Source organism: Felis catus, chromosome D3 (assembly GCF_018350175.1).
Source record: "Felis catus isolate Fca126 chromosome D3, F.catus_Fca126_mat1.0, whole genome shotgun sequence".
Classification (NCBI taxonomy): domain Eukaryota; kingdom Metazoa; phylum Chordata; class Mammalia; order Carnivora; family Felidae; genus Felis; species Felis catus.
In genome coordinates this window covers 14,298,589-14,322,710 of record NC_058379.1, presented here as the reverse complement: position 1 = coordinate 14,322,710, position 24,122 = coordinate 14,298,589, and the positions used below count along the sequence as shown (strand labels likewise).

Genomic DNA, 24,122 nt, shown 5'->3' with positions numbered 1-24,122 from the left:
ATCCCAAGCTGGCTCCGCGCTGTCAGCACAGAGCCCGATGTGGGGCTTGATCTCTACCTGTTAAATGTTTATGGATGTTTTTTGAACACCTGGCTCTTCTGTTAGCCTGAGTTCCTTCCCACCAGGTCAGAGCCCGAGTTTCTCATTTTAAAGCTCTTCATAATGCGAATGCTTTATTAATGTCGGTTCCTTGTGTCGAGGCTTCTGTATGTCCGTCTGGCTCCTGAGGGGGTTTCAAAGACTAGGGCTCCTGGTTTATCCCCTTTCTGTATGGAGGAACTTCTGAGAGAGCATAGACAGGTACTTGTAGGAGAGAAGAACCCTCCTTCCCTGCGATACTCCCATTCTGTACGCTAGAAATGGAAACATCTGAGAAGACATTTCTATTATTCTACCCCTGGGACTGAAGGCACCAGGAACGCACACAATTCTGCCTCCACGTCTGCATGGCTTGTTATCAGAAAATTAGAGTAGAAAAGAAGCTTTGTTCAGCTATGGAGACATCTTAATAGGCACTTTGATTGTTAAACAGAAGTTTCTGTATCAGTTTAATTGCTGTAAATGCTGTTTGCCTTCTCTGTTATGATAAGGCCTGGATTTTCATAGATTTCTCCCCCCCTTCCCTTTAAACAGTTTCTCTTTGCTTTAAGGCTTGAGTTGGCAAGTTTAATGAAATCCACACGAAGAAAGGAAAGAGGGGATCTCAAAGTTCACATCTGCACACCCACGGACGAAACCACACGGAGATTATTATTGCTTGAGACTAATGATGCTGTAGCTGCGTAATGTAATTGACAGAATTCACCCCTTCCATCAGATACTGGGAAATGAAACCAAACAACTAAACTTAATTACTTCTACTTCTTGAGAAGGTGCTATAATTGAGAATAACAGCCTAACTGGGATATGAATCTAAAAGTGAGATGTGCTTATAATAGAGGATTTGTTCTCTGCAGACTTAAGCCTCAGAAGTACCGTTTTGGTTTCTTTCAGGGCAGGGGTGGGGGGGGCGCGAGGTGGCTAGAGTTGTGGAAGACATCCAGATCAGGGATTCTCAACCTTGGCATTTGCAACACTTGGGGCTGGTTGATTCTTTGGTGTAGGGACTGGCTTGTACGTTGCAGGATGTTGAGCAGCATCCCTGGCTGCTATCCACTGGATGTCAGTAGCACCTCCCAACCCCAGTGTGACAGCCAGAATTATTTCCAGATATTGCCACTTGTCCCCTGGGTGGGGCAGAAGTCACCTTGGTGGAGGACACTGGTGTAGGGCCTTTGGAGGACTTAGGAGCCATTACAGAATTACTCCTTGAGGTTCTGCTGGTACTGAGCTGTGCGACCTTTAGCAAAGTCACTGCATTTCTCCGAGCCCTTGTGTCTTCCTTGTAGGGAATAACGCGAACACTGACTGCACAGGGGCGTGGTTTCCAGGGATAAACTGCACAGCATAATGCCTGATGTATATTGAGCGATCAGCTAACTCAGCACTTCGTTATGATACTCTTGAACTCAGCAAACACATCTGAAGTGTTTACTTTGGCTCTGTGATGCAGAGGTGAAGGTGTGGTCCCTGTCCTTGTGGGAGAGGCAGATACACAGAGACTCCTTGGTGCTCCCTTATTCTGCACCCATGGCAGACATTGCTAATCAATCGTGGTGTTCTTTCCTGCTGGGCCTCAGGATCTTTCTTAACACGGTTTTCTAGACAGCCACTACCAATGTCCCATGAGATGAAGCCCATTTGGCACTCCTAGTTTTCTAGACTCCCCACGAGGAGGCTGGGTATCTGTGCACACTACCACTCTCTCTTCAGCACAGCTGTCCCATCTGTACCTGCCCCGGTGCAGGAGAACGCATTTTAGAGAGTTAGCAAGGAGCGTCTGTCTTTCCAGATCAGAGTGAAGTCTCCAAAGGAGGTGGCAATGGAAAGAAAGCTCTCTTTCGGTCTTTTTTAAAATTCATTTTTCTTTCTTGTCTTTTTCGTTTCCCTCAGAAATTGAAACAAATGGTCAAATGGCTCGGGCTTGGTGACATTTAATAGCCCAACTAGAGGAGATTCCACTGGCGATGATGCTGATTGATATATCATGCTGTCTCTCTCGTGGATTTTCTCTTCCCTTTGGGCTTGGAAAATCACCAGCTCTCCTAGAAATGGTCCCAGTTTCACAAGGGTGGAATCAGGGTTTTTGGGAACAGCTTTCAGAGGACTGTGGGCAGTGTCATTAGACAGAGGAGGGGAGTGAGCGGGTTGGGGTTAAATGCTCCCTGATCGGTTCAGACATGCCGGGCTCCCAGCGAGCACACCGCTCCATAGCAATCGCTGTGAAAAATGAGGTGTGTGTTTGCAGCTCTGAAAATAAGAAGTGGGCTCCATCTATCTGGCTTGAGAAATGAGAGCTGGTGTGTGGGTCAGCCGGTCGTTCCCTGTCTTCCTAGCTGGCAAAGATTCCATGGGCAGAATTGCTTCATTTCTGCTTCGTTTCTCACCTTCCTGGGGCCTTTGAGGTCTGGGAGGAGGGATGCCAGGGCAGCCAGGTCATGGAGTCAAGGTGGGGGCTGGTGCTCAGCATCTGCGAAAGAAGTCTCAGAACATAGTCAGAGGTGAGGGGATAATAGAGGTCGCTGGGATTTCACCTAAAGCATGAAAGGGAAGACCAGATGAGGGCAAGCACCCAGTCTGAAGTCTGTACAATTTATTGTTTCTTCCTCATTCCCATTCATCCATCAGCCTATCTATCCATTCATTTATCTATCCATCCATCCATCCATCTACCCACCTACCTATCCATCCATCCATCCGTACATACGTACATACATACATACATCTACCTATCCATCCATCCATCCATCCATCCATCCATCCATCCATCCACCCACCTACCTATCCATCCATCCATCCATCCATACATACATACATACATACATCTACCTATCCATCCATCCATCCATTCATCCATCCATCCATCCATCCATCCATCCACCCACCTACCTATCCATCCATCCATCCATCCATCCATCCATCCATCCATCCACCTACCTATCCATCCATCCATCCATACATACATACATACATACATCTACCTATCCATCCATCCATCCATCCATCCATCCATCCATACATACATACATACATACATCTACCTATCCATCCATCCATCCATCCATCCATCCATCCACCCACCTACCTATACATACATACATACATACATACATACATACATACATCTACCTATCCATCCATACATTCATCCATCCATCCATCCATCCATCCATCCATCCATCCACCCACCTACCTATCCATCCATCCATCCATCCATCCATCCATCCATCCATCCACCTACCTATCCATCCATCCATCCATACATACATACATACATACATACATACATCTACCCACCTACCTATCCATCCATCCATCCATCCACCCACCCACCTACCCATCCATCCATCCATCTACCCACCTATCTATCCATCCATCCATCCATCCATACATACATACATACATACATCTACCCACCTACCTATCCATACATACATACATACATACATACATACATACATACATACATACATAAATACATACATCTACCCACCTACCTATCCATCCATCCATCCATCCATCCATTCACCTATCCATCCATCCATACATCTACCCACCTACCTATCCATCCATCCATCCATCCATCCATCCATCCACCCACCCATCCACCCACCCACCTACCCATCCATCCATACATCTACCCACCTACCTATCCATCCATCCATCCATCCATCCATCCATCCATCCATCCACCCACCCACTGACTATTCTACCCACCCATCTACCCACCTGTCCATCTACACACTCATCTGTCTGTCCACCTACCTGTCCGACCATTCATCCACCCAGCTATCCAGATATTCAGCCAGCCAGCCAGCCAGCCATTCATTTAGCCAACCACCCACCTACCCATCTGTCCATCTACCCACTCATCTGACCATCCACCCACGTATCCAACCATTCATCCATCCACTCACTTACCAACCCCTCTATCCATCCATCTGTCCATCCACCCCCTCTTCCATCCACTCCTCATCAATCCATCTACCTATTTTAACATGAGTTTATTTAGATGGTACATGTTTGGACATGTTTTAAATAGTTACTGACAATATACGGCAAGTGATACTAGTTTTCTATATAGAGTGTGCTTTTAACATAAGTGTGTTTAAACAAAAAGAGCTAACTTAAAATAGTAATAAAATAATTTTGTGGCTGGACAGGACACGACAAGACTGGGAAAGTGGGACGTGCATGCCTGGCGTTTGGAAATCTACTGCATTGGAACTTTGCACACAAGGGCATATGATCCAGAGTCCCTCAAATCTGGACCCGCATTGCTGTGCAGCCTCCAACATGTATGATCTTGCACAAATGACGTCCTTTCTCCAAGCCTCGGTTTCATTGTCTGTAAGGGGGGGATGCTAACAACCCCCTGTCTTTGGGGTGGTTTTGAGGATGTAACGAACTTAAAGCCTGTGAGTCACTTAACACATGCCTGGCACAATCTAAGCACTCTGTAAATGGAAGCAGAGCTCATTTTTATTCTTTCCACAGCTGATTTCTTTCAAGGCATTCCCTGGCTGCCCTGCCCAGAGGACCTTGCTGAGGTCAAGGTGACGTGTGTCAAACCAGTGTTCCATTTGGCTTTGGTTTAGCAAGTGATGGTGGTAGGTCACTGTCCTTCCTGAAGCTGGAGAGCCTCCCTCTTCCTTCTCGGGCTTGGCCGGAGCCCGTCCCACTCTCATCCTCTGTATAACAGGTGCTTCTCCTCTCTTCTCTCCCTGCAGACACACTGTCCGTGCCTCGCTGGTCCCCGCAGATCCCTCGTAGAGACCTCGGCAACTCCATTAAGCACAGGTAGGCTGGATTCCTGTGGGCACCGGTACCCACCTCCGGTAGACATCTGGCCCCCAGAGTGGGGGAAGGCCAGGCAGATATGTTGCTTCAGTTCCTGTGTCATCATGCCTCTCTCTCCTCTGCCAACCGAGACCTCAGTGTGCCCCCTGGGGACTGAGATGTCGGCTTCTTATTAACCTGGCCCTTACAAAACCAGCACATAATGGTTAAAAACCAGGGATTTGGAGTCAGACTGTCCTGTGTTCGCATCCTGGCTAATAAAGCTTTGCAACCAGAAGGAAGTTACTTAACCTCTCTGAGGCTCGGTTTTCTCATCAGATAATTCTGCCTACCCTTAGGGTGTCATAAGGATCAATGACATAATATATGTAAAGTGCTAAGCAAAGGGCTGATAATAACCACTCGGTAAACGGTATCATTGTCAAGAGAAATGTTGTACAGCCTAATTTTGGGTCTCCCCACCCAGAAGACAAGATTGAATTCTGAACTCAGAGGTACTCTCTGGTGAGCTGTAGGTCAGCCCAGAGCTCCAGCCCTGTTGGGTCCGTGGAATAACCTCACCAGGGGTACACCTGTCCTATCAGGAAGGACACTTGTATCTACTAGACATCCCTTCTAAGCAGTTCTTTGACTTTCCAGATTTAACTTTCCACGTTTTATGTCATTACCCTCACAGTCTCTTCACAAACTCATTGGGGTAAGTAGCACAAGTGTGATCATATCCATTTGACAGATAGGAAACTGAGGCCCTGCACGATTGAGAGATGGGTCTACAAGCTAATTGACCTCGGCACTCTGTATTCTTTGGGCACTGCTGCTCAGAGTTTTCTTTCTATGTACCCAGAGGCATCTGGGAACTAGCCGAGGGACCCGTTCACTCATTCATGGATTCTTTGCACTAGTATTTGTAGAGAATTTACATGCCTTGGTTTCAGCACTGCGCAAGGCGTCGGGAGCCCTTGGGGAGCTCGCGGTGCAGTCGAGGGCTAGATGCTTAACAGACCATGACAGTGTGTGGTATTGGGGCTATAAGGTGGGGGGTGAGGGGGGGGCGGTACCAGGGGCAGACATATCGCCATGGGCGGGTGGGCCCGAGGTGGGAATGAGCACACTGTCTCCCGGAATGGCACCTTGTCAACAGGTTTTCAAAGAAATATGTTGACAGAATAGTTGTTAAGACCCAAATGAGAAAACGATGGAGGAAGCAGTGAGAAATACGTGATAGACGCGTCTGTGGTCGGGCCGTGAGCCGCAGAGAGAAAGGCATCAAAAAGAAGGGCCTTTTTTGTGTGCTTCCCAATACCCCGGGCTCAGTTCTACCCCTAGATGGGTCCCACCCCTGGCTCAGCTCCGCCCCTGGATCGGTCACGCCCCTGGCTCAGCCCCGCCCCTGGGCCGGCCACGCCCCTGGCTCAGCCCCGTCCCTGGATCGGCCACGCCCCCGGCTCAGCTCCACCCCTGAATTGGCCTCACCCCTGACTCAGCTCCCCCTCTGGATTGGCTTCACTCCTGATCAGCTCCACCTCCGGATTGGCCACACCCCTGACGAAGCTTCATCCCTGGATTGACCCTGCCCCTAGCTCCATCTTGCCCTGGTGGTGCAACCCCATCCCCCAGCTTTAGCAATTTAGATCTGGTGGTACCTCATATTCGAATGCTGATTCTCAGAGGAAGGATGATGGTCTTGGGCATCAGGAATGTCTTCTTAGTGGAGCCAGGACTGGGGATGCCCTGTTACTCTTTAGTGTGACCCCGGGCCCCATGCCAGGACGGGAGACCTAGACTCACCCCAGCCTTGGTGAAGAAATGAAATGGAAATCCCATTCCATCCACTGTCCTCAGAGTCACCTCAGGCAGAGCTCAGAGAGAGAGCTGGTCCCAGAGATGGGAGAGGACTGGAAAGGAAAGAGAACTCCCGGCTACAAAGCTCACGCCGCCTCCCCTCCATGCCCACACTGCTGGCCAGGGGGGTGGACCACAAGCCCAGTCACCATTCCTAAGAGCTGCCAAATCCCATAAAGTAGACCCTGCCAAACTCACTGGCCCCGTGGAAGGGGCAGAAAAAGGCTTAACCAACCCCCAGTCCAGAACTGGAGAGGGAGTCTTCTTAGCCACAAGAGTCTCCGTTCAGAATGTTGCTATTTGCCTCCATACGGAGGCTTTGAGCTGCGCCTCATTCGGCTTGGAGAGTGACTGACCCAAATCAAGCAAGTTGGTGCAGCAGAGGGCTGCAACCTTGCCCTCAAAATTCTCAAGCACCAAGTTACATAATCACTTTTGATTTTCATTTTGACACTCGGAGGCAGTGGAGATTAGCTACAACTCCTGCTGAAAGTGGCAAAAATTGAAAATGAAAATTAACTCTGACCCGGCAACCTGCAATACTTTTCTCGGGCAGCCCGCCCACTGCCTGGTATCTCTTGGGGGAAGAAAGCGCCCCAGCGGCCGCGGGAGCCCCTGGAAGTTAATCGTAGGCACCTCTGTTCCTGGCTGGCAGCTGTATATCAGGGGCGTCCAAACTGCCTTCTGTTGGCAACAAGTGGTGGGGGGGGGGCTGGGGGGCGGGGAGAAGATGAGCCGATGGTCTGAAAAGAGTTTTCACTTTAAAGACTCTTCTGCTACTCAGGTTTGAGGCCTCGGCTCTTTGGGAGGGGGGGAGGGGGAGGCCCAGGGTGGGGGGAGGGGGAGGCCCCGGCAAAGCTCCCCAGATGGTTTGATTGGCAGAGAGGGGGCACCGGTCTGCCAGCCTCCCAGGAGGCTCCACCTTGTCTTGTGGTCCTCTGAGGGCCGTTCTAGCCCCCCACCCGTCACTCTGTCCCAGAACTGAACTTGGCATATAGCAGACCACTGGGCAATACCTGTTGAACGAACGCAGGATTGTCATGAATGTCCAGGGGACAGTAGAGTCCCAGCCCAGTCGAGTGAGCACTGTCTACATGCCAGGCGCTGTGAAGCCCCTTGAGGGTGCATAACCTGTTTCGTCCTCCCAGCACCTGTGAGGCCGGTCCTGCTCACCATCCCCACTTTACAGAGCGGGAGACTGAGGCTCCAGCGGCCCAAACAACCTGATGAAGTCACGCCCCTCGGAAGAAGCCAGGCTGGACCCCGGGGCCTGTGCACTCACCCTTCACGTGGTTCATCCTGAGAGACAGCTGGGGGTCACCGTCACCTTGGCCCTGAACGTTTTCTGTCTCTTTTCCGCAGGTTTTCCACCAAGTACTGGATGTCTCAGACGTGCACAGTCTGTGGAAAAGGAATGCTTTTTGGCCTCAAGTGTAAAAATTGCAAGTAAGTGGCTGCACCAGGAAGTGTTTTCAGGGTGCCTGACGTCAGCTAGAGCCACGCCAGCCTTTGAACTAGCTTGCGGAAGCTTGGTTTCCTAGCTTTCGGGAGAATCGCTTGCCCTACGTTTCAGAACCGCGTCCTAAGTGAACCTCTGCCTTTGGGCAGGGGGTCAAGCAGCACAATTGTGAATGAAAACCAGAGCGGACGGATGGTGCCGGAGATGTTTACCGGCGTGTGTGGAGCCACGGCGGTACTCTGCATATTCGCAGCATTTAACATGAGGGGTTGGCACAGTTTTTTTTTCTCTAGGTGACCGGATAGTAAGTATTTTAGACTTGGTGGGCCCAGGGGTCTCTGTTACAGCCACTCAGCCAGGCCTTGTAACTAAAAAGCAACCGGAGACAATATGTAAACAAAGGGGTGTGACCGATGTATTTGTTCTAGTAAAACCTTATTTCCATAACTGAGCGGCCGGCTGGCTTTGGCTCCTCAGCTGTAGTTAGTTTCCCAGTTCCTGAGTTAGAGTTTCCTGAGTTAGAAGTCCTTTTCCTCTTTATTTTTTCTCCTCTGCGTTGTTGGGGCGGGGGTGGGGGGTGGGGGGGGTGGGCGGTGTTCTGATGCTCCCCATTTTACAGATGTGAACGCTGAGTCTCGGCAAGGGGAAGTCACCTGCCTGCGGGCACACGGCCCCGACCCCCTAACTCCCCTTCCTTCTGTGGCATCATGTCGCTCTCGAGTTCTCACAACCCTCCCCTACTCCACACACGCATTCCAGGTCACAGCTGGCAAAAGGCAGGGAGGTGACAGAATAGAGCTGATGTCCAGTATGGGCTCTGGAGTCAGAGTAAGATAGGTTCAAATCCCGGCTTGTGATGCTCTTGCTGTGTGACCTTGGGCAGTTCACCTCACCTTTCTGTTCCTGCCTGTGTGTGTGTGTGTGTGTGTGTGTGTGTGTGTGTGTGTGTGCGCGCGCGCGCGCTTTATCTGCACGAAAGGAATAATCGTCACACCTGGCCGATCCGGTGTAAGCATTCAGTAAATCACGAAAGGACACAGCACGGTGCCAGCCTCTGAGCTCTGTCCTCTGTCAGAGGTCACAAGTGCCTTTTTGCCTGGCCTCCCTCTCTCTCTCCCTAAGCCTGTGTGAAATACCTCCCTGGTCCAATCCCTAGAAAATTGTCAGTAATATTCAGCTGTAGCTAAGACTGACCGATGGAAGTACATCTTTCCGTCTGCTTTATAGGAGCCATTTAGTTTCAGAGAATGTAGGAGTCCCTCTGTCCTTGTCCAGCCCAGGCTGGGAACTCCCATTCGGGCTCCTTCAGGCCCCCCAACATCCTGTCCCTTGAGGGAGGGGGGAGGGGACAGCAGCAGCATAAGGCGAGGTGGGGAGACTATTACCATCTGGAGGCCCACGTCCCCACCTTGGTCTTCCTTAGACCCTGGTTCTCAGGTGAGGCCTCAGGATGGTGGCCTCTGGGCTTTCTGACTCCAAGGCCAGGCGGTGGGGTCCGACTTGAAGGCTGTCTGATGTGTCCCATACCCCAGCTGCTCGGGGCGGGGTGGGGGTGGGGGGGGCTGTCTCATCCATGCGTTGTCACACCGTGTTCTGAGGGGAAGCGGCAGCCCTCACATCCTCACACCTGCGGAGTGGAGGCTTTGAAGTCGGGTAATTAGGTGACAGGGACGCAGCCAGGAGTCAGTGAGGCTGAACACCTCCTGAGCCATTTAATTTTCAGCCCTAGAGGCGGAACTCTGAGGTGGCCTTTGCTCCTGTTCTCTGTTCCAGAAGTAATGAACAAAGACTCAGACCCTGCCAAGGGTTGGGGGAGGCCTCTGGGAAAGGGGTGGCGGCGGCGGGGGGCGGGGGGTACCTGGGGGAGAAGCACAGGCTTTGGAAGCAGCCAGACCTGAGTTTGAGCCCCAGCTCAATTGCCGCATTCTCTGTATGAGCTTGAGCGAGAGGCTTGTTGTCCTCTCGCGACTCAGTTTTCCGGTCTGCAAAGTGGGTTGACGCTGGTGCCCTCAATGGAGCTACCGGAAGGGGCCAGCGGACCGTTCTTGCCCTCGATCACGGTGTTTCGTCAGAGAACGTTCTTCCTCACTCCACCTTGCGCAGAGATGGCTAGATAAGAGGCAGCATTCCAGCCAGGTTTGGATTTTGCCGTCGATCTCACCACTTTGCTCAGCTCTCAGAAAAGCTGCCAGAGCAGTAAAAGCAGAGTCCGGAGTTGCTATGAAAGTTCCGACATGCTTCCGGTGTTTTTTTTGACACTTGTGTAACGACAACCATTTTGTACTTGGGTTAACTACAACAGAGCTTCGAGCTATCTCTAGTACGTAATTATGAGCTGGCTTTATTTTTACTGCTGTCACCAGCTGAAGTTTGGATTCACTCTTCCATGAACCAAATCCTGCAGTTTTTACGTGGTTTTGAAGATGGGCAAAATTTGGGACACACTGATGGGCTGACAGAAGGGTTGGATGGGGGACAGAAACGGGTAACGCACAGACGCCGTCGCCAAGGGGTTTAGGGAAAGACGCACCTACAGAGAAATGGGTTTCGGGGGGACTGAAGTGCATGCATAAAGAGAGTGACAGATGGCATTGCACAGAGGGGGCACGGAGAATGGGGAGGCAGCTTTTTAGAAAAAAACGGGCAGAACTGCTTGTTCGTTTACTCAGCTGTTTATGAGCAGCTACTCCATAAATGTGCCAGGGGCTCTTCTAGGCAGCAGGGACATCACAGTGAATAAAACGCACAAAACCCCTGCCCTCCTGGACCTGACGTGCTAGGGGAGGGACAGTAAGCAACGCAGTAAAACAGATCATCTGTGCAGAGGGTGCCAGAAACTCAAGAGAAGAAGGAAGCAGTGAAGGAAGAGAGGAAGGGCCGGGCTTAGGGCTAAGATTTTAATTAAAGTGCTCAGGGAAGACTTTATACTTGAACCGGAACTTTGGAAAAGCAGTGATGTGTGGCACTGGACATTTCCTGTTCTCCGGAAGCATTCCAGAGCCGTGGATTTGAATCTGCCCTGAAGGCAATGACTTTTTTAGTTTGCTTGTTCTTTTTGTTGTTGTTGTTGTTTGTTTTTTAAACCTAAAGCAATGTTGGTTCTGTTGTTGCTAGAAACTCCCTGGGTGAAAGGGATTGGATTGGACCCTGGTGACTCTACAGTGGTCCCTGGGCCAGCAGCAGCAGCACCTGGGGGCTGTTTAGAAATGCAGACTCTCAGACCATGCCCAGACCTGCTGCACCAGACTCTGCAATTTAAGAGACTCTGCAGTTTAATCACCGTCCTGGTGATTCTTGCACACATTAAGGTCTGAGAAGCACTCCTCTGAGTGATCCCCAAATTCCCTGTTAGAGCTGATTTTCTTTGTCTAGATAACGGGTCTCAAACTCGAGTGTGCATCAGAATCCCCTAGAGGGTGTGTTAAAACACAGATTCCCGGGCCCGCCCCAGAGTCTCCGATGCAGCAGGTCTGGGGTGGAGCCCCAGGATTTGCATTTCAGTAAGTCCCCTGGTGCAGCTGATGCTGCTGGTCCGGGGACCACTGCTCTACAAAAAAGTGGTAGTTTGCCAACATCAAGCTTTCTTTTCCAGCCTGACATTTCAGCACATGAGGTTTGTGTTTGGGGCTTTTGTTGTTTTTTTGTGGTTTTGTTTTTTTGTTTTTTGTTTTTACAGACTGGTCGATCTTTGCTCACTATTTTTCAGGCTTTTGTGCTGTGTTTCATCTCTTGGCCTCAGTCCTATAAACTTGATTCTTCTGCATCATCGTCTCTCCGGTAATATTTGTGTGATAAGCCAAATAGAGAAGGCATGACTGGAACCCAGGCTGTAGGTCAGACACACAAGCCTGCGTTTGAATCCTGACCCTTCCACGAATAGCTGTGTGACCACTTCTGAGCCCCATTTCTTCTCCTGTCCAAATAATATCTACCTCACTCGACTATTTAAAAAAACAACAAAAATACAAACAAATAAACAAAACAAAAATTAAGTGAGCTAACACGTAAGGTAAAATGCTCAGTCTGTACCTGGCACATTATAAGAACTTCATAAACGAAAGCTAATACTGTTACTAACTTTACGGATTAATTTTGGGGTACCCCCCCCACCCAGGAAGCCAGGATACTTGCGAACGTCTAACCCCCTTTCCTCCTGCCTCGGCTTAATGGCCACTTCCTCCGGAATTATCATCAGCTGTCTTGTTGGCGTTCTGAATAGAGAGATTAGCGAACTAATAGGAAATTATGCTCAGAAAGCAATTTGCAGTTATCTGAATTGAGGACTTTTCATCTAATAGGTTCATGAGCGCGGAATGGAGTTTCGTTCTAAGTGGTCGGATGTCAGCACCATCCACGTATTGTCTGCTGACTGCAGATTCAGCTGTAGGAACGTGCTGATGGGTTTCCCAGCCCTCGTTCATGCCTTGTCTGCATCTTTCCTCCTCGGGGTCCTTCCACAGGTTTCCGCGGAGCTGAGTTCTGGTTCCTTGGAAACCCGTCCACCCCTATCTGCGTGTCTTACGGGATAGTGCACAGCGGTGAATTCCGTGGCTTGTGCTCTAGGCAGGGAGAGTTTGAACCGAGGTATTTTTGTGCATATGTGTGTTTTTTGTTTTTTTTGTTTTGTTTGCTTTTACTGCATGCGCTGAGTATGGAAGGGAGGGGGACATCCTTCAAAACTGTCGGTGGAGAAGTAGCATTTGAATTATCTGTCTCTCCTGCGTGTTTTAGCCTCCCCTCTCCCCACTCCTTCTTTTGGGTTGGGTTCAGTTCAGTCAGCATCTCTGGTTCGGTGTGTGCTGTGAGGGGCGTTTCTGTGCTACCTCTTGGGGTTCGAAGGTGAAAGAGACACCGTTGCTGTCCTCCCGATGCTCACGGTCACTGCTAGTGGCTTAAAACTTAAAATCATCACATCTGAGTCCCTCCCAAGACTTCTTGGCCCAGACTCTGGCCATAGGGCGTAGAAACCTGCATTTTTTTTTTATTTGTTTATTTATTGACAGAGAGAGAGAGGGAGAGAGCAGGGGAGGAGCAGAGAGAGAGGGAGAGAGAAAATCCCAAGCAGGCTCCACACTGTCACTGCAGAGCCCGATGTGGGGCTCAAACCTACGAACCACGAGGTCATGACCTGAGTCGAAATCAAGAAGTCAGATTCTTGACCGACTGAGACACCCAGGTGCCCCGAAACCTGCATTTTTAATAAGCTTCCCAGAGGATTCAGATTTGCACTGGGGTGTGAGTGAGGAACATGGTTCTAGAAGGAGGGGTGAAGCAGGTAGGTAATTATTACTGTAGGGGGATGTGCCCAGGCTGCACCAGGCTGGGAAAGGGTGCATACATGATGCACATCAGGGGGGCTGTCCCGGAGGCCTTTGAAGTGTTGAGGGAGGAGGGACACCTGGGTGGCTCAGTGGGTTGAGTGTCTGACTTTGGCTCAGGTCATGATCTCGCGGTTCGTGAGTTCAAGCCCCATGTCGGGCTCTGTGCTGACAGCTCAGAGCCGGAAGCCTGCTTTGGATTCTGTCTCTGTCTCTGTCTCTGCCTCTCTCTCTCTCTCTCTCTCTCTCTCTCTCTCTCTCAAAAATAAATAAACATTAAGAAAACAAAAAAAGAAGCCCTTGAAGTCTTGAGGAAGGAGTGGGAAGTAGCCAGGTGGAGCAGGGGGAAGGGTGTTCTGGGCGAGGTCACAGGCAAGGACACAGGCACGGGCAAAGCCTGGATCAGGACTTAGAAGGACTCGAGCATATTTTTCAGTTGTTTGTCCTGGGTGGGGCCTGGGGGCCGGGGAATACCGATTCTTCTGTGCAGACAGGGCACCAGGCCATGCCGCTGTGACTCGTGGGTGCTACTCCCTGTGGCTCCCAGCCTGGGTAGGGACCGCTCGCTCCCCATCCAGCCCGTTCCTTGAACCCTGGAGCTGTCATCTCGCTGGAGTGGGTCACTTGCCAAGGGCAAGGCCTTGGGGAGGACACTGCTGGTATCAGGGTGGCCTTTGCTTCTTGCGGAAAGTAGGAGCAGGCAGAAGCCAGGAGTTCTGATGTTCTCCCGGTCACCTGCTCTTATGGCCTGAGACGCGAGGGGTTTGGGAGTCAGAATGTCTGGCAGGTGCTAAGTCTCCTTTTTCTCTAAGGCCAGGGAGCAGTCGCTCCTCTGCTTTGAAGACAGAATGCTGAAGTTAGCGGTCACAGAGCACAGTCTTCCCTCACCCACATGTGACTCGATGGTCTGCTTACCTTCCTGGAGACCTCATTTACCGGTTGCTGTGGGAGCTGCTGCAAACAGTTCATACCTGAGACCTCCCCGGGGTGGGGGGGGGTTGCCCTTGGGTGATTGTGGCTGCCTCACCCCAAGGTGCCCGGGAAGAAGCCTCCCCCTGCTCCGGGTGGCTCAGAGCCAGGTGCAGGGTACAGAAGGCCAGCCTGCTTGCCTCAAGGCAGACACGCTCTGTGGTGCAGTTCACAGCCCAGAGCCCCGGGGGGGGGGGATCAGGCTGAGACTAGAGTCACCTGAAGCCACATCTTTGCTTAGCTTCTCCCCCATTCCTTATCCAGCTTCCCCCGCAAAGGAAGCAGCCTCTCTTGGAGAACTCTCTCCACTCACAAGAACACCCATCTCAGGATCTGCTTCTAAGGAACCCAACTTAGCATAATAAAACAACAGCAGGGGGCAGAGAGAGCTGTTTAGGTCCTGGCTCTGCCCCATCCTGGCTGTGTGATTCTGGGGAAGTTTCTAAACCTCTCTGAATTGGATGTCATAGGACCTGTGAGTGCACCAATCGCATTAATGACTTGAGGATTCCCTCAAATCAGAATCTTTCAATAAGTTGGTCAGCACGTATTAAGTTGCAGAAACAGATTTTCTATTAATGCAAAGAAGGAAGAGAACCCTACTCACTAAATCACCTGCGTGGGTTGAAGTGAGGGAAAGTTCTGGAAAATGTAGCACATTTCCTCCTTTTCCATAGTTCTCGTTCCCCATTTGTCTTTTAGGATATTCTGAACCATCCTTCTTGGGAGACATGTTCAAGCATTTATAATTGGGTTTCTCAACCTCAGAACCATTGAAATTTGGGGCCTGATAATTCCTTGTTTGGGCAACTGCCCTGTGCATTGCAGGATAATTAGCAGCGTCACTGGCATCCACCCCCCAAATGCCAGGAGCACCCCCAACACACACACACACACACACACACACACACACACACGCACGCACACAGACACATACTCCATCCCAAGTTGTGACAACCAAAAATGTCTCCAGACATTGCCAGATCTTCCCAGGGGGAGCAGAATTGCCCTTGGTGGAATTGACTCTGGTTTATATAGTGAAACAGTCATTGCCAACCAATGGGACTGTGGTATACTTGCAATTCCGTTCTAGAGTGCCGCTTTAATATTTATTTATTTTTGAGAGAGAGAGTGCATGCACGGGAGAGGGGCAGAGAGAGAGGGAGACACAGAATCCGAAACAGGCCCCGGGCTCTGAGCTGTCAGTACAGAGCCCGATGCGGGACTCGAACCCACAAACTGCGAGATCATGACCTGAGCTGAAGTCGGACGCTCAACCGACTGGGCCACGCAGGCGCCCCTGGAGTGCCAACTTCAGAGTGCCATTACAATATTCAATAATGCGATCGAACATCTCGGTTTGCCTGGGACTTTCCTGGGTTTAGCACTGGAAGTCCCATGTCCCAGGTGACCCATGTTGGTTGGGGCATGTCTGTGCAAATAGAAACATTTCCTGTGTTCTGATTTAGGTCACTGCCCACTTCTGTAGGGGTGAGACCCATAATCATTTCCCTGGGAAGGTAAAAAGTGAGTTTAGAAAACTGAGTTAACTAGCTCAAGACTTCCAATTTATTGCGGTGTTTGAATGCCCTTTAAACACGTTCCTTCTCCTTCTGCCTTCGGTAGCTTGGCTGGATGTGCTCGCACTTATTTCTTTCCATATAAGCTGGCACTTTACTAATTTTCATTAAAAAAAATTTTTTTTAATGTTCTTATTTATTTTTGAGAGACAGACAGACAGAGCATGAGCAGGGGAGGGGCAAAGAGGGAGGGGGAGACACAGAATCTGAAGCAGGCTCCAGGCTCTGAGCTGTCAGCACAGAGCCCGACATGGGGCTCAAACCTGTGAATCGTGAGATTATGACCTGAGCTGAAGTCGGATGCTCAACCGACTGAGCCACCCCGGCGCCTCTACTGATTTTCATTTCAATGAGCCGTGGCTCTGTTATTGGATCTTTCTATTTGGAGTTTGTGTACTTATTGGTTCTTCTCTGGGGCTGTATGTTCTCCTAACCTGTGTTTTTGCATCAAAATACCGTGATTTATCTGAAAATTTCCTGGTTTTGCCCAGTGACTCCAGCCACAGGTGATGAGGTGGAGGTGTGGAGTAAGCCATGGTTGGTTTGAGCAACGGGGTGCACTCATTTTCCTGGCCCTGGAAAGACTGAGGAGTTGATGAACACGATGCTGCAGCTGCCGTGAAGTTCCTGGAAGCTTCGGGAATTTATACCCCACACAGGATATTGGCAGGATATAATTATAAGCATGCATTTCAGAGATCACCAGCTTGAAGCCTGAACTTACTTTTCCATTAATAGAAACATTTCTGTTTTTGCAACAATCAGAATGGGAATTCACGGTCCCTTATGGGAGTTTTTGCCCAGTACGTGCAAAACTTTGGGTCCAATCACAGTTGTATGTGGAGGATGATTATTTTACTGGAGGGGCACCTGGGTGGCCCAGTAGGTAAGCATCCGACTCTCGGTTTCGTCTCAGGTCATGATTTCACGGTTCATGAGATCAAGCCCTACTTTGGGCTCCGTGCTGACAGTGCAGAGTCTGTTTGGGATTCTCTCTCTCCCTCTCTCTCTGCCCCCCACCCACACTCTCTCAAAAAAAAAAAAAGTAAAGAAAACAACTTAAAAAATAATTCTGCTAGACGCTGAGGTGGGCATTGAGTGTGATGGATGGTGCTGATGGGATCATGTATTGAGGGCTTACTAAGTGCTGGACATTTTGCTGAACAGCTCGCATGCATGATCTCATGTAATCCTTGCAACAACCCTGGAAGGTAGGGTCTGTTCCTCCCCCATTTTACAGATGAAGAAACGGAGGCCTTCAGGAGTAAATCCAAAGTCTCCCAGTAGGTAGATCTGCTCATCAAACCACCAGTCTCTCTGACTCAGCATCCCAGGCTCTTAGCCGCTTTACGTGGGTAAAGGGCCAGCCACACAGTAGGCCAGCAACAAACGCTAGCCCCCTCTCTGCTTCTCCTTGACTTAAACGGGCAGAATGGAAGATGCAAATCTGATCTCAACCTGACCTCAGACCAGAGCTAGTAATCTTTTTCCTCCTCATTCCCTCAGCCTGCTACCCTCTCCTCTATTTCTTGAATTGAAAGATGGCGAAGGTGGGGGGCGGTGCCCGGGGGGGCTCGGTCGGTTAAGCGTTCGACTTCATCTCAGGTCATGATCTCGCAGTTCACGGGTTCGAGCCCTGCGTCGGGCTCTGTGCTGACAGCTCAGAGCTTGGAGCCTGTTTCGGATTCTGTGTCTCCCTTCCTTTCTGCCCCTCCCCCACTCATGCTCTGTCTTTCTCTCTCTCTCTCTCTCTCTCTCTCTCTCTCTCTCTCAAAAATAAATAAAAACATTAAAATATATATAAAAAAAGGAAGATAGCAAATGGGTCTTTGTGTTCTGATGAACACCTGCGGGTCTTAGGAACCAAGAAAACTCTGTGGTCACTCTCTCCTCTCTTGGGGAAGTTGCAGGATGGGGAGGGGGGGGACGTCTCCAACAGCTAATAAATCTACAGCTTTCCTGCAGTATATCTTCTTACGGAGAGAAGTGCTGGGTTTTCCTGATCATTTTTCATTATTTTTTGGAGCCTGCGGTATGATTTATATGTTAACACTCCCCACCAACCTTGTTCATCTCTGTTGTTGGGTTTTTTGTTGTTGTTGTTGTTGTCGTTTTTTTTTTTTTTTTCTTACCCAGTCGCGGGCCAAAGAGCTCAGCCTCACTGAGTTGTCAGCGGGAAGGGGAAGAAGTGTTTTGATATCCTCCACTGAGAGCATATGGGGCATTTCTCGAAGCATTGGCTTAAATGAGAGACCACAGGGGAACCAAGATGAGACAGAACTGCTCAGTTGGGGGAGTCAGTGAAACAAGCCCCACTATAAAGGGGGCAATGATTTGGTTTTGTGATTTTGCAAGAAGCCTTGAGGAGCACTTAGTGCGGTGACCTGGGAGAAGGAGAGCAGAAAGCAGGAAGTCAGGAATATAATGCGTGCGGGAGCTTTGTGCCCTTTAACTGTACATATTCTGCCCGTAGAAGTGGGCGGGGCGGGGAGGGGGGGAGGGGGTCTTTGCACAATGCATATCCAGCCTTTGCCTCCCCGTTTAAAATCCTTACTTGGTTCTCCCTTGCTGTCAGGGTAAATCCAGGCTCCCCGTGATACGCTGTGCCGTCCCTTACTGAGCTGTCCTTTCGCCCCTCTCACTGCCTCCCTCCTTGAACCCAGGACTCCAGCATCACTGAAGTCTCAACCCCTGCAGTAGGCCACCTGCCCACCAATCAACACATGCTCGCACCGCCTTGTGTTGCTTCTGCCTGGATCTCCCTTGCACACTTCGGCCAGCTCCCATTTATCTTTCAGGCTCAGCTCGGTCACCTCTTCCTGCAGGACGCCCTCCTGGACTCCCCTCAGGTCCAAAGTGCCACACCCGGTCCTTCACCATCATCCCACGTAATGTAACTACGTTGTCTTCGCCCGTGTACCTGCCTGTCTCTCTGACCGGACTTCAAACTAGTTGAGGGTAGGGCTCTGCCCGTGTCCTTCACTCTCTGTACCCCCAGGGCCGGCACGGTACTTGGCACGTAGAAAGCGCTCAGGAAATGTTTGTTGGTGGAGTAGATCTCAAAAGGAGCTTCTGGAGAGAAAGTGGTTCTTGCCAACCCAAGCCCCCGAGAACCTAGTTCCGATCCACAGGGGATCCTTTCTAGAAAAGGGGCAACTCTGAGGCAGTGGGATGGATGGAAAGATGTTCGTGATCGGAATAGTAAGAGATGGGTTTACATACCTGGATGGCGAACGGTGTGCTGGATCTTGGCAGGAGAGATGATTAAAGAGAGAATTCTTGCCCTGTTTTATTACACACACCCTGAGACCTCACCCCGCACCTGGCACAGAGGAGGAAGGCAATCACATCTTTATGTGCATGAATGAATGAATGACCCTGACTCTGCTCTTTACTGTCTGTATGAGTGGCCTGCTTCCTGAGCCTCAGTCTTCCTGACTTTGAAATGGGCACGGTGGTTTCCACCCTTCATGGCTGTGTTGTTCAGAAAAAACAGGTTATATAAGAGGTAGGCGTTTCTTTAACGTTCCCTCATTCAGATGCTGGGAGCCAGGTTTTCAAAACATCATTTGTTCTCTGTAAGGAAGGGCTGTGCCCCGCTCAGGTGGATTGCAAAGCAAGCTGGGGTGGACGAGACAAAGTCAGGGTCAGGGAGTTGGGCTGCAGACTTTGTAAATTGGTTACAACTGCCCAGTGAACCATTTGAAATGGACATGACTGTGTTCACCAGCAGGAATTTTGCCCGCCCCCCTTCGGGGAAGGCTAGCCTTCTGATCCCAGCGCCACACGGGTCTCTGGGCTCTCGTCTGCCCCACAGGAAGGCTGGGGGCCATGACAGATCCACTAAGGAAACAGCAAAGCTGCTCATTTGTCCCCCACCGTTCCCGGGCAAGGTCCATGCAGGTCCATGTGCTTCTGGCCCAACCCCTGTCCTGACCTCACTGTGGGGAAGAGGGGACCTCGAGAGAAGAATGCAGAGACGGACACACCTGCATTTCACAAACTGTGAGAGATTCCTTTTATAAGAAATAGGAATCATTTTTCAAGAAGCCTTTTGATAGAGACCATTCACGCCCGCACACCGGGGGCGGTCAGTGGCATTCGATGGCTTTCCCTTCTGCCCTTCCTTCCTTGTCTTTCCTTTTCTCTCCTTCTGTGTCTGTAGTGTTTATGCAGCATGTATTATGCACCAGCCCCCAGGCCAGGCACTGAAAGGGGGGAAGGAACGGGAGGCTACAAGGATGAGGAAGACCCAGATCTTGCCCTCAAGATAAATTCACACATTTAACTGTCAGACGGAGAGGATGTCTCATTTAGCCAGCAGCTCCTTTGGGGAACAAGATATCCCACGAAAGCAACTTTTCTCCTTTCTCCGTAACTGAAGCTTATCCTATTAGCTTTGAAAGTTAAAAAAAAAAAAAAAATTAACCTTCTTCAATGAAAAGTCTTAAATAAATCCTTTCCAAGTTTCCAGGCTATGTGAGGTTCGCGTGGCATTCCCTGTGTCCACTCAAGTTGTTTCAGCCTGTCTATGGAAACCTTGACCTGTGTGCTGCCTTTGTGGACCCCACTCGAGCATTTTTTGGTGAGATCCTCACTACAGTTTTGCAGACGAGGAACCTGGATCTCAGCAAGGCGGACGGATGTCCCCTTGGTGTGGGGAGGGCAGAACTGTGGTTCAGGCTCATGTTGGCTTGACTCGGAAACCCAAGCTTCTAACTGCTTCGGGAACCCCATATGACCTTTCCCTGGTGCCTGGCGTTGTTCAGAGCCACGATGCTAACTCATGGTGCTCCTCTGGGCCAAGTTTGATAGGGAGCTTTGTCCTGTCAGCTGCGTGCCCCCCCCCCCCAGCCCTCCCTTTTCTCTGTGTGGAACGAAGCACCTGGAGAAACAAATTCATTAAGGACCGTGGGCCGCAGACCCACAAGGGACAGGGAGTAGAGGCTCGGCTTTGGTGTGAGAGCTTTGGGATGGCCGCATTGGGTTTTGAGCCTCCTTTCATGATCATGGTGTCCTGTTTGGGCTCGCCTCTTTCTCAAGGCCTCAAAACAAGGATTCGAGGGCAAGTGTATTGAAGAGGTGATCCAGACCATGCCAGCGGGGGAGCGGGGGAGTGAGACCAGGAAGGGAAGGAAGGAAGCCAGCACTGGGTGCTTCGCTGGGCAGGTAACGGCTCTGGGTAGCTGGCGTCCAGTCTCACCTCTGACACCTCTGAGCCGTCCCACCCAAGGGGGAGGAGACTGGGATCGTCACCAGCCAGGTCCCACCCGTGGGTGTTTCAAAGCTCCAGGCATTGCAGTCAGCCCACAATTCAGCAAGAGAAAGTCCTCCACTGGAGAAAGTCCTCCACTGTCTCAGGGGCTTGAGACACAAACTAGCAATAATAAGAATGACTATAACAAAAACAGCAGCACCTGCTACTTCAAGTAATCGTCCTGGGCACCCGCTTGTGTCATATCGTTAGTTTTCTCTGCGGCTACGCAACTGCGGATACTACGTTTCTTTGCAGCTACAGGTACTATGATTTTCCCCATTTTACAGATGACGAGACTGTGGCTCAGAGCGGGTCGGCGACCTACTCAAGTTGTCACAGCCAGGAAGTGATAATGCCGGACCTTGAACCCAGATCCCTGCTTCATATTTTCCTGACCCCATTTCGCCTTTTTGGAGGGGGGGGTGCCGTATTCTGGAAGATCTAGGCTTCTAGACACGTCTTGTTTGGGAAGTAGAATGTGTCTTCCTCATTCAGTGGTTCTGGCATTCACTCACTGAACACCCACGTTCCCGGCAAAGACCGAATCAGAGCCTTGGAGGTTGAGCCTTGGGGGTCTGATTTGGAAGCGGGCGGTCGGCCTTAGTTTTCCCTTCTATGGGCAGTGAAAGGAAAAGTCTCATCGGGGTGGAATCCTGTGCATTTTCTTCTCTGGCTCCTTCTTCCCCTGCCCTTGAGGGTCTGTATCATTTCAGCGCGAGGCTAGTCGGCCCACTCAGTTAGTAGATGCTAGTGCTCCATGTACCTCCGTGCAAAGGGTTAAGTGTCTCAGCGTGAAAGTTCTCTGGGCTTTTCTGCAAGAGCAGTGGCTGTGCCCCCCTTGCTAGGGCCGCCCTTTGAAGCGCTGGCCAAAGGGACAAGCGTTCCATCTCCCACCTTTTGGCCAGAGATGAAGGCTTTTCTCTAACTGCAAAAGACAAGCAACGAGGGATACCGGAGGGGATCATGCCTGGGGGAGGCAGGGCACAGGCTGAGGTCACAGGAGGCTCCACCTGCCCCGTCCTGGTTCGGGCGTGGTCCAGCGGTGGCATGGGACTGTCTGCGCCTGCTTCAGAGTGCTGCCCACGACAGCGACCCGGCTTCTCCACACCTGCACGTCACCATTCCAGCTGCGCTCGTTAGAGAAGACTCGTAGGCGGGAGAGGCAAAAAGGAAAAATTTCTTTCTGGAAGCTTCCAGGGCAGAATCAAGCAATGTCAAACAGCAGTGAGTGCAGAAACTTCTCGGTTCCACTCTCATTTGGCATCAGCGGATTCCCCAGCTCAGGGCTTCCCAAGCATCAGTCTGACCTATCCCGGCTGTGACAGCCTCCAGTGACTTCCCGGGGCCTGCAGAATCAAATACAGACGGCTCGCCAGGGTTGCGGGGGGCCCTGTCCGTGTCTTCCTCCCCTTGCTCGTGTCTTTATCGCTTTGTGGTTCTCTTCGGCCTCATTGGCCTTTAACCTCTGACCCCTGAACCCACCAGCTTGTTCCTGCCCCCCACTTTTGCACCGGCCGGAAGCCCTTCCTTCTCACTTCCATACCCTCCATCCGGTTTCCCTGAATGATTTTTTTCTTCCATCTCAACACACCTGCCATGATCTGATATTTGTTTACGTGGTTTTTATCCCTCCCCGTAAGCATAGCGGCTTCATCTGCCCTGTTCCCGGCATGTCCCCAGGACCTGGGGCCCAATAGGCCCCGTTAAGTGTTTGCAAAATGAATGAAGGGCTAGTTGCACATTCCCTGGAGCTTCGAACTAGGGTTTGGATGCAATACCAATGACCTCCAGGGGGACCGGGACTTGAGAGTCCGGGGAGCTTTAGAAAAGAAAAAGACATGGTGTGCCTGGGTGGCTCAGTCGGTTAAGCGTCCGACTTCGGCTCAGGTCATGATCCCACGGTCCGTGAGTTCGAGCCCCACATCGGGCTCTGTGCTGATGGCTCAGAGCCTGGAGCCTGCTTTGGATTCTGTGTCTCCCTCTCTCTGCCCCTCCCCTGCTCATGCTCTGTCCCTCTTCCTCAAAAATAAACATTCAAAAAAATTTAAAAAAAAAAAAGAAAGAAAAGAAGAAGACAAATTTGCAGTAAGGTGGGATTTTTATTATCCTTGTGAGGTCAGGCAACTGTAGGGGAAGAGCAAAGTGACATCTTAGGCTTGTCTCAAAGGAGGACATTTTGATTGTGCTGGTTAGAGATCCTAGGAACCTTCCCACTTATTCACCCCACCCCCAAGATGTAAAGGAAGAAGAATGAAGGTTTTACAGGCATCTGCGTGGTGGTTAGAGCTGGGCTCGGGACTTCTGTCTGTTACCGGCTATTTGACCTTCAGCAAGTTATCCAGGCTTGCCAAGCCTCAGTTTTTCACTCTGTAAAATGGGGATAACAATAGTTCCTACTTTTTATTCTTTTTTTTTTTTTTTTTTGAGGTGGGGAAGGGCAGAGAGAGAAAGGGAGAGAGAGAATCCCAACCAGGCTCCATGCATGGAACCGAATGCAGGTCTCTCTCCCAGGACTGTGAGATCAGGACCTGAGCCAAAATCAAGAGTCAGATGCTTAACGGACTGAGCCACCCTGGTGCCCCTAGTTCCTACTTTTTAGGATTGATATGAGGATTAAATAAATTGCGTAAAGCCCCGAGGGCATTTCGTGGCTCATCACAAGCACTTGTTCTCAGAGCTTGTACCTCTTTTTTTCTTTTTTAGTATTTTTTTGGGGGGAGAGCGCAGGTTGGGGAGGGGCAGAGGGGGTGGGGACAGAGGAGCTGAAGCAGGCTCTGTACTGACAGTCTGACAGCAGT

General features: G+C 50.6%; 1 protein-coding gene across 5 annotated transcripts in view; it reads left to right on the top strand.

Moving 5' to 3' along the window:
• Positions 1 to 24,122, top strand: part of KSR2 (kinase suppressor of ras 2) — a 434,084-nt gene that overhangs the window by 314,038 nt on the left and 95,924 nt on the right. For all 5 annotated transcript variants that reach the window (XM_045042232.1, XM_045042231.1, XM_045042233.1 and 2 more), the window contains exons 6-7: positions 4,830 to 4,899; positions 8,104 to 8,187. In XM_045042232.1, the coding sequence (XP_044898167.1) occupies positions 4,830 to 4,899; positions 8,104 to 8,187 (154 nt within the window). The remainder of the gene's footprint in view (positions 1 to 4,829; positions 4,900 to 8,103; positions 8,188 to 24,122) is intronic.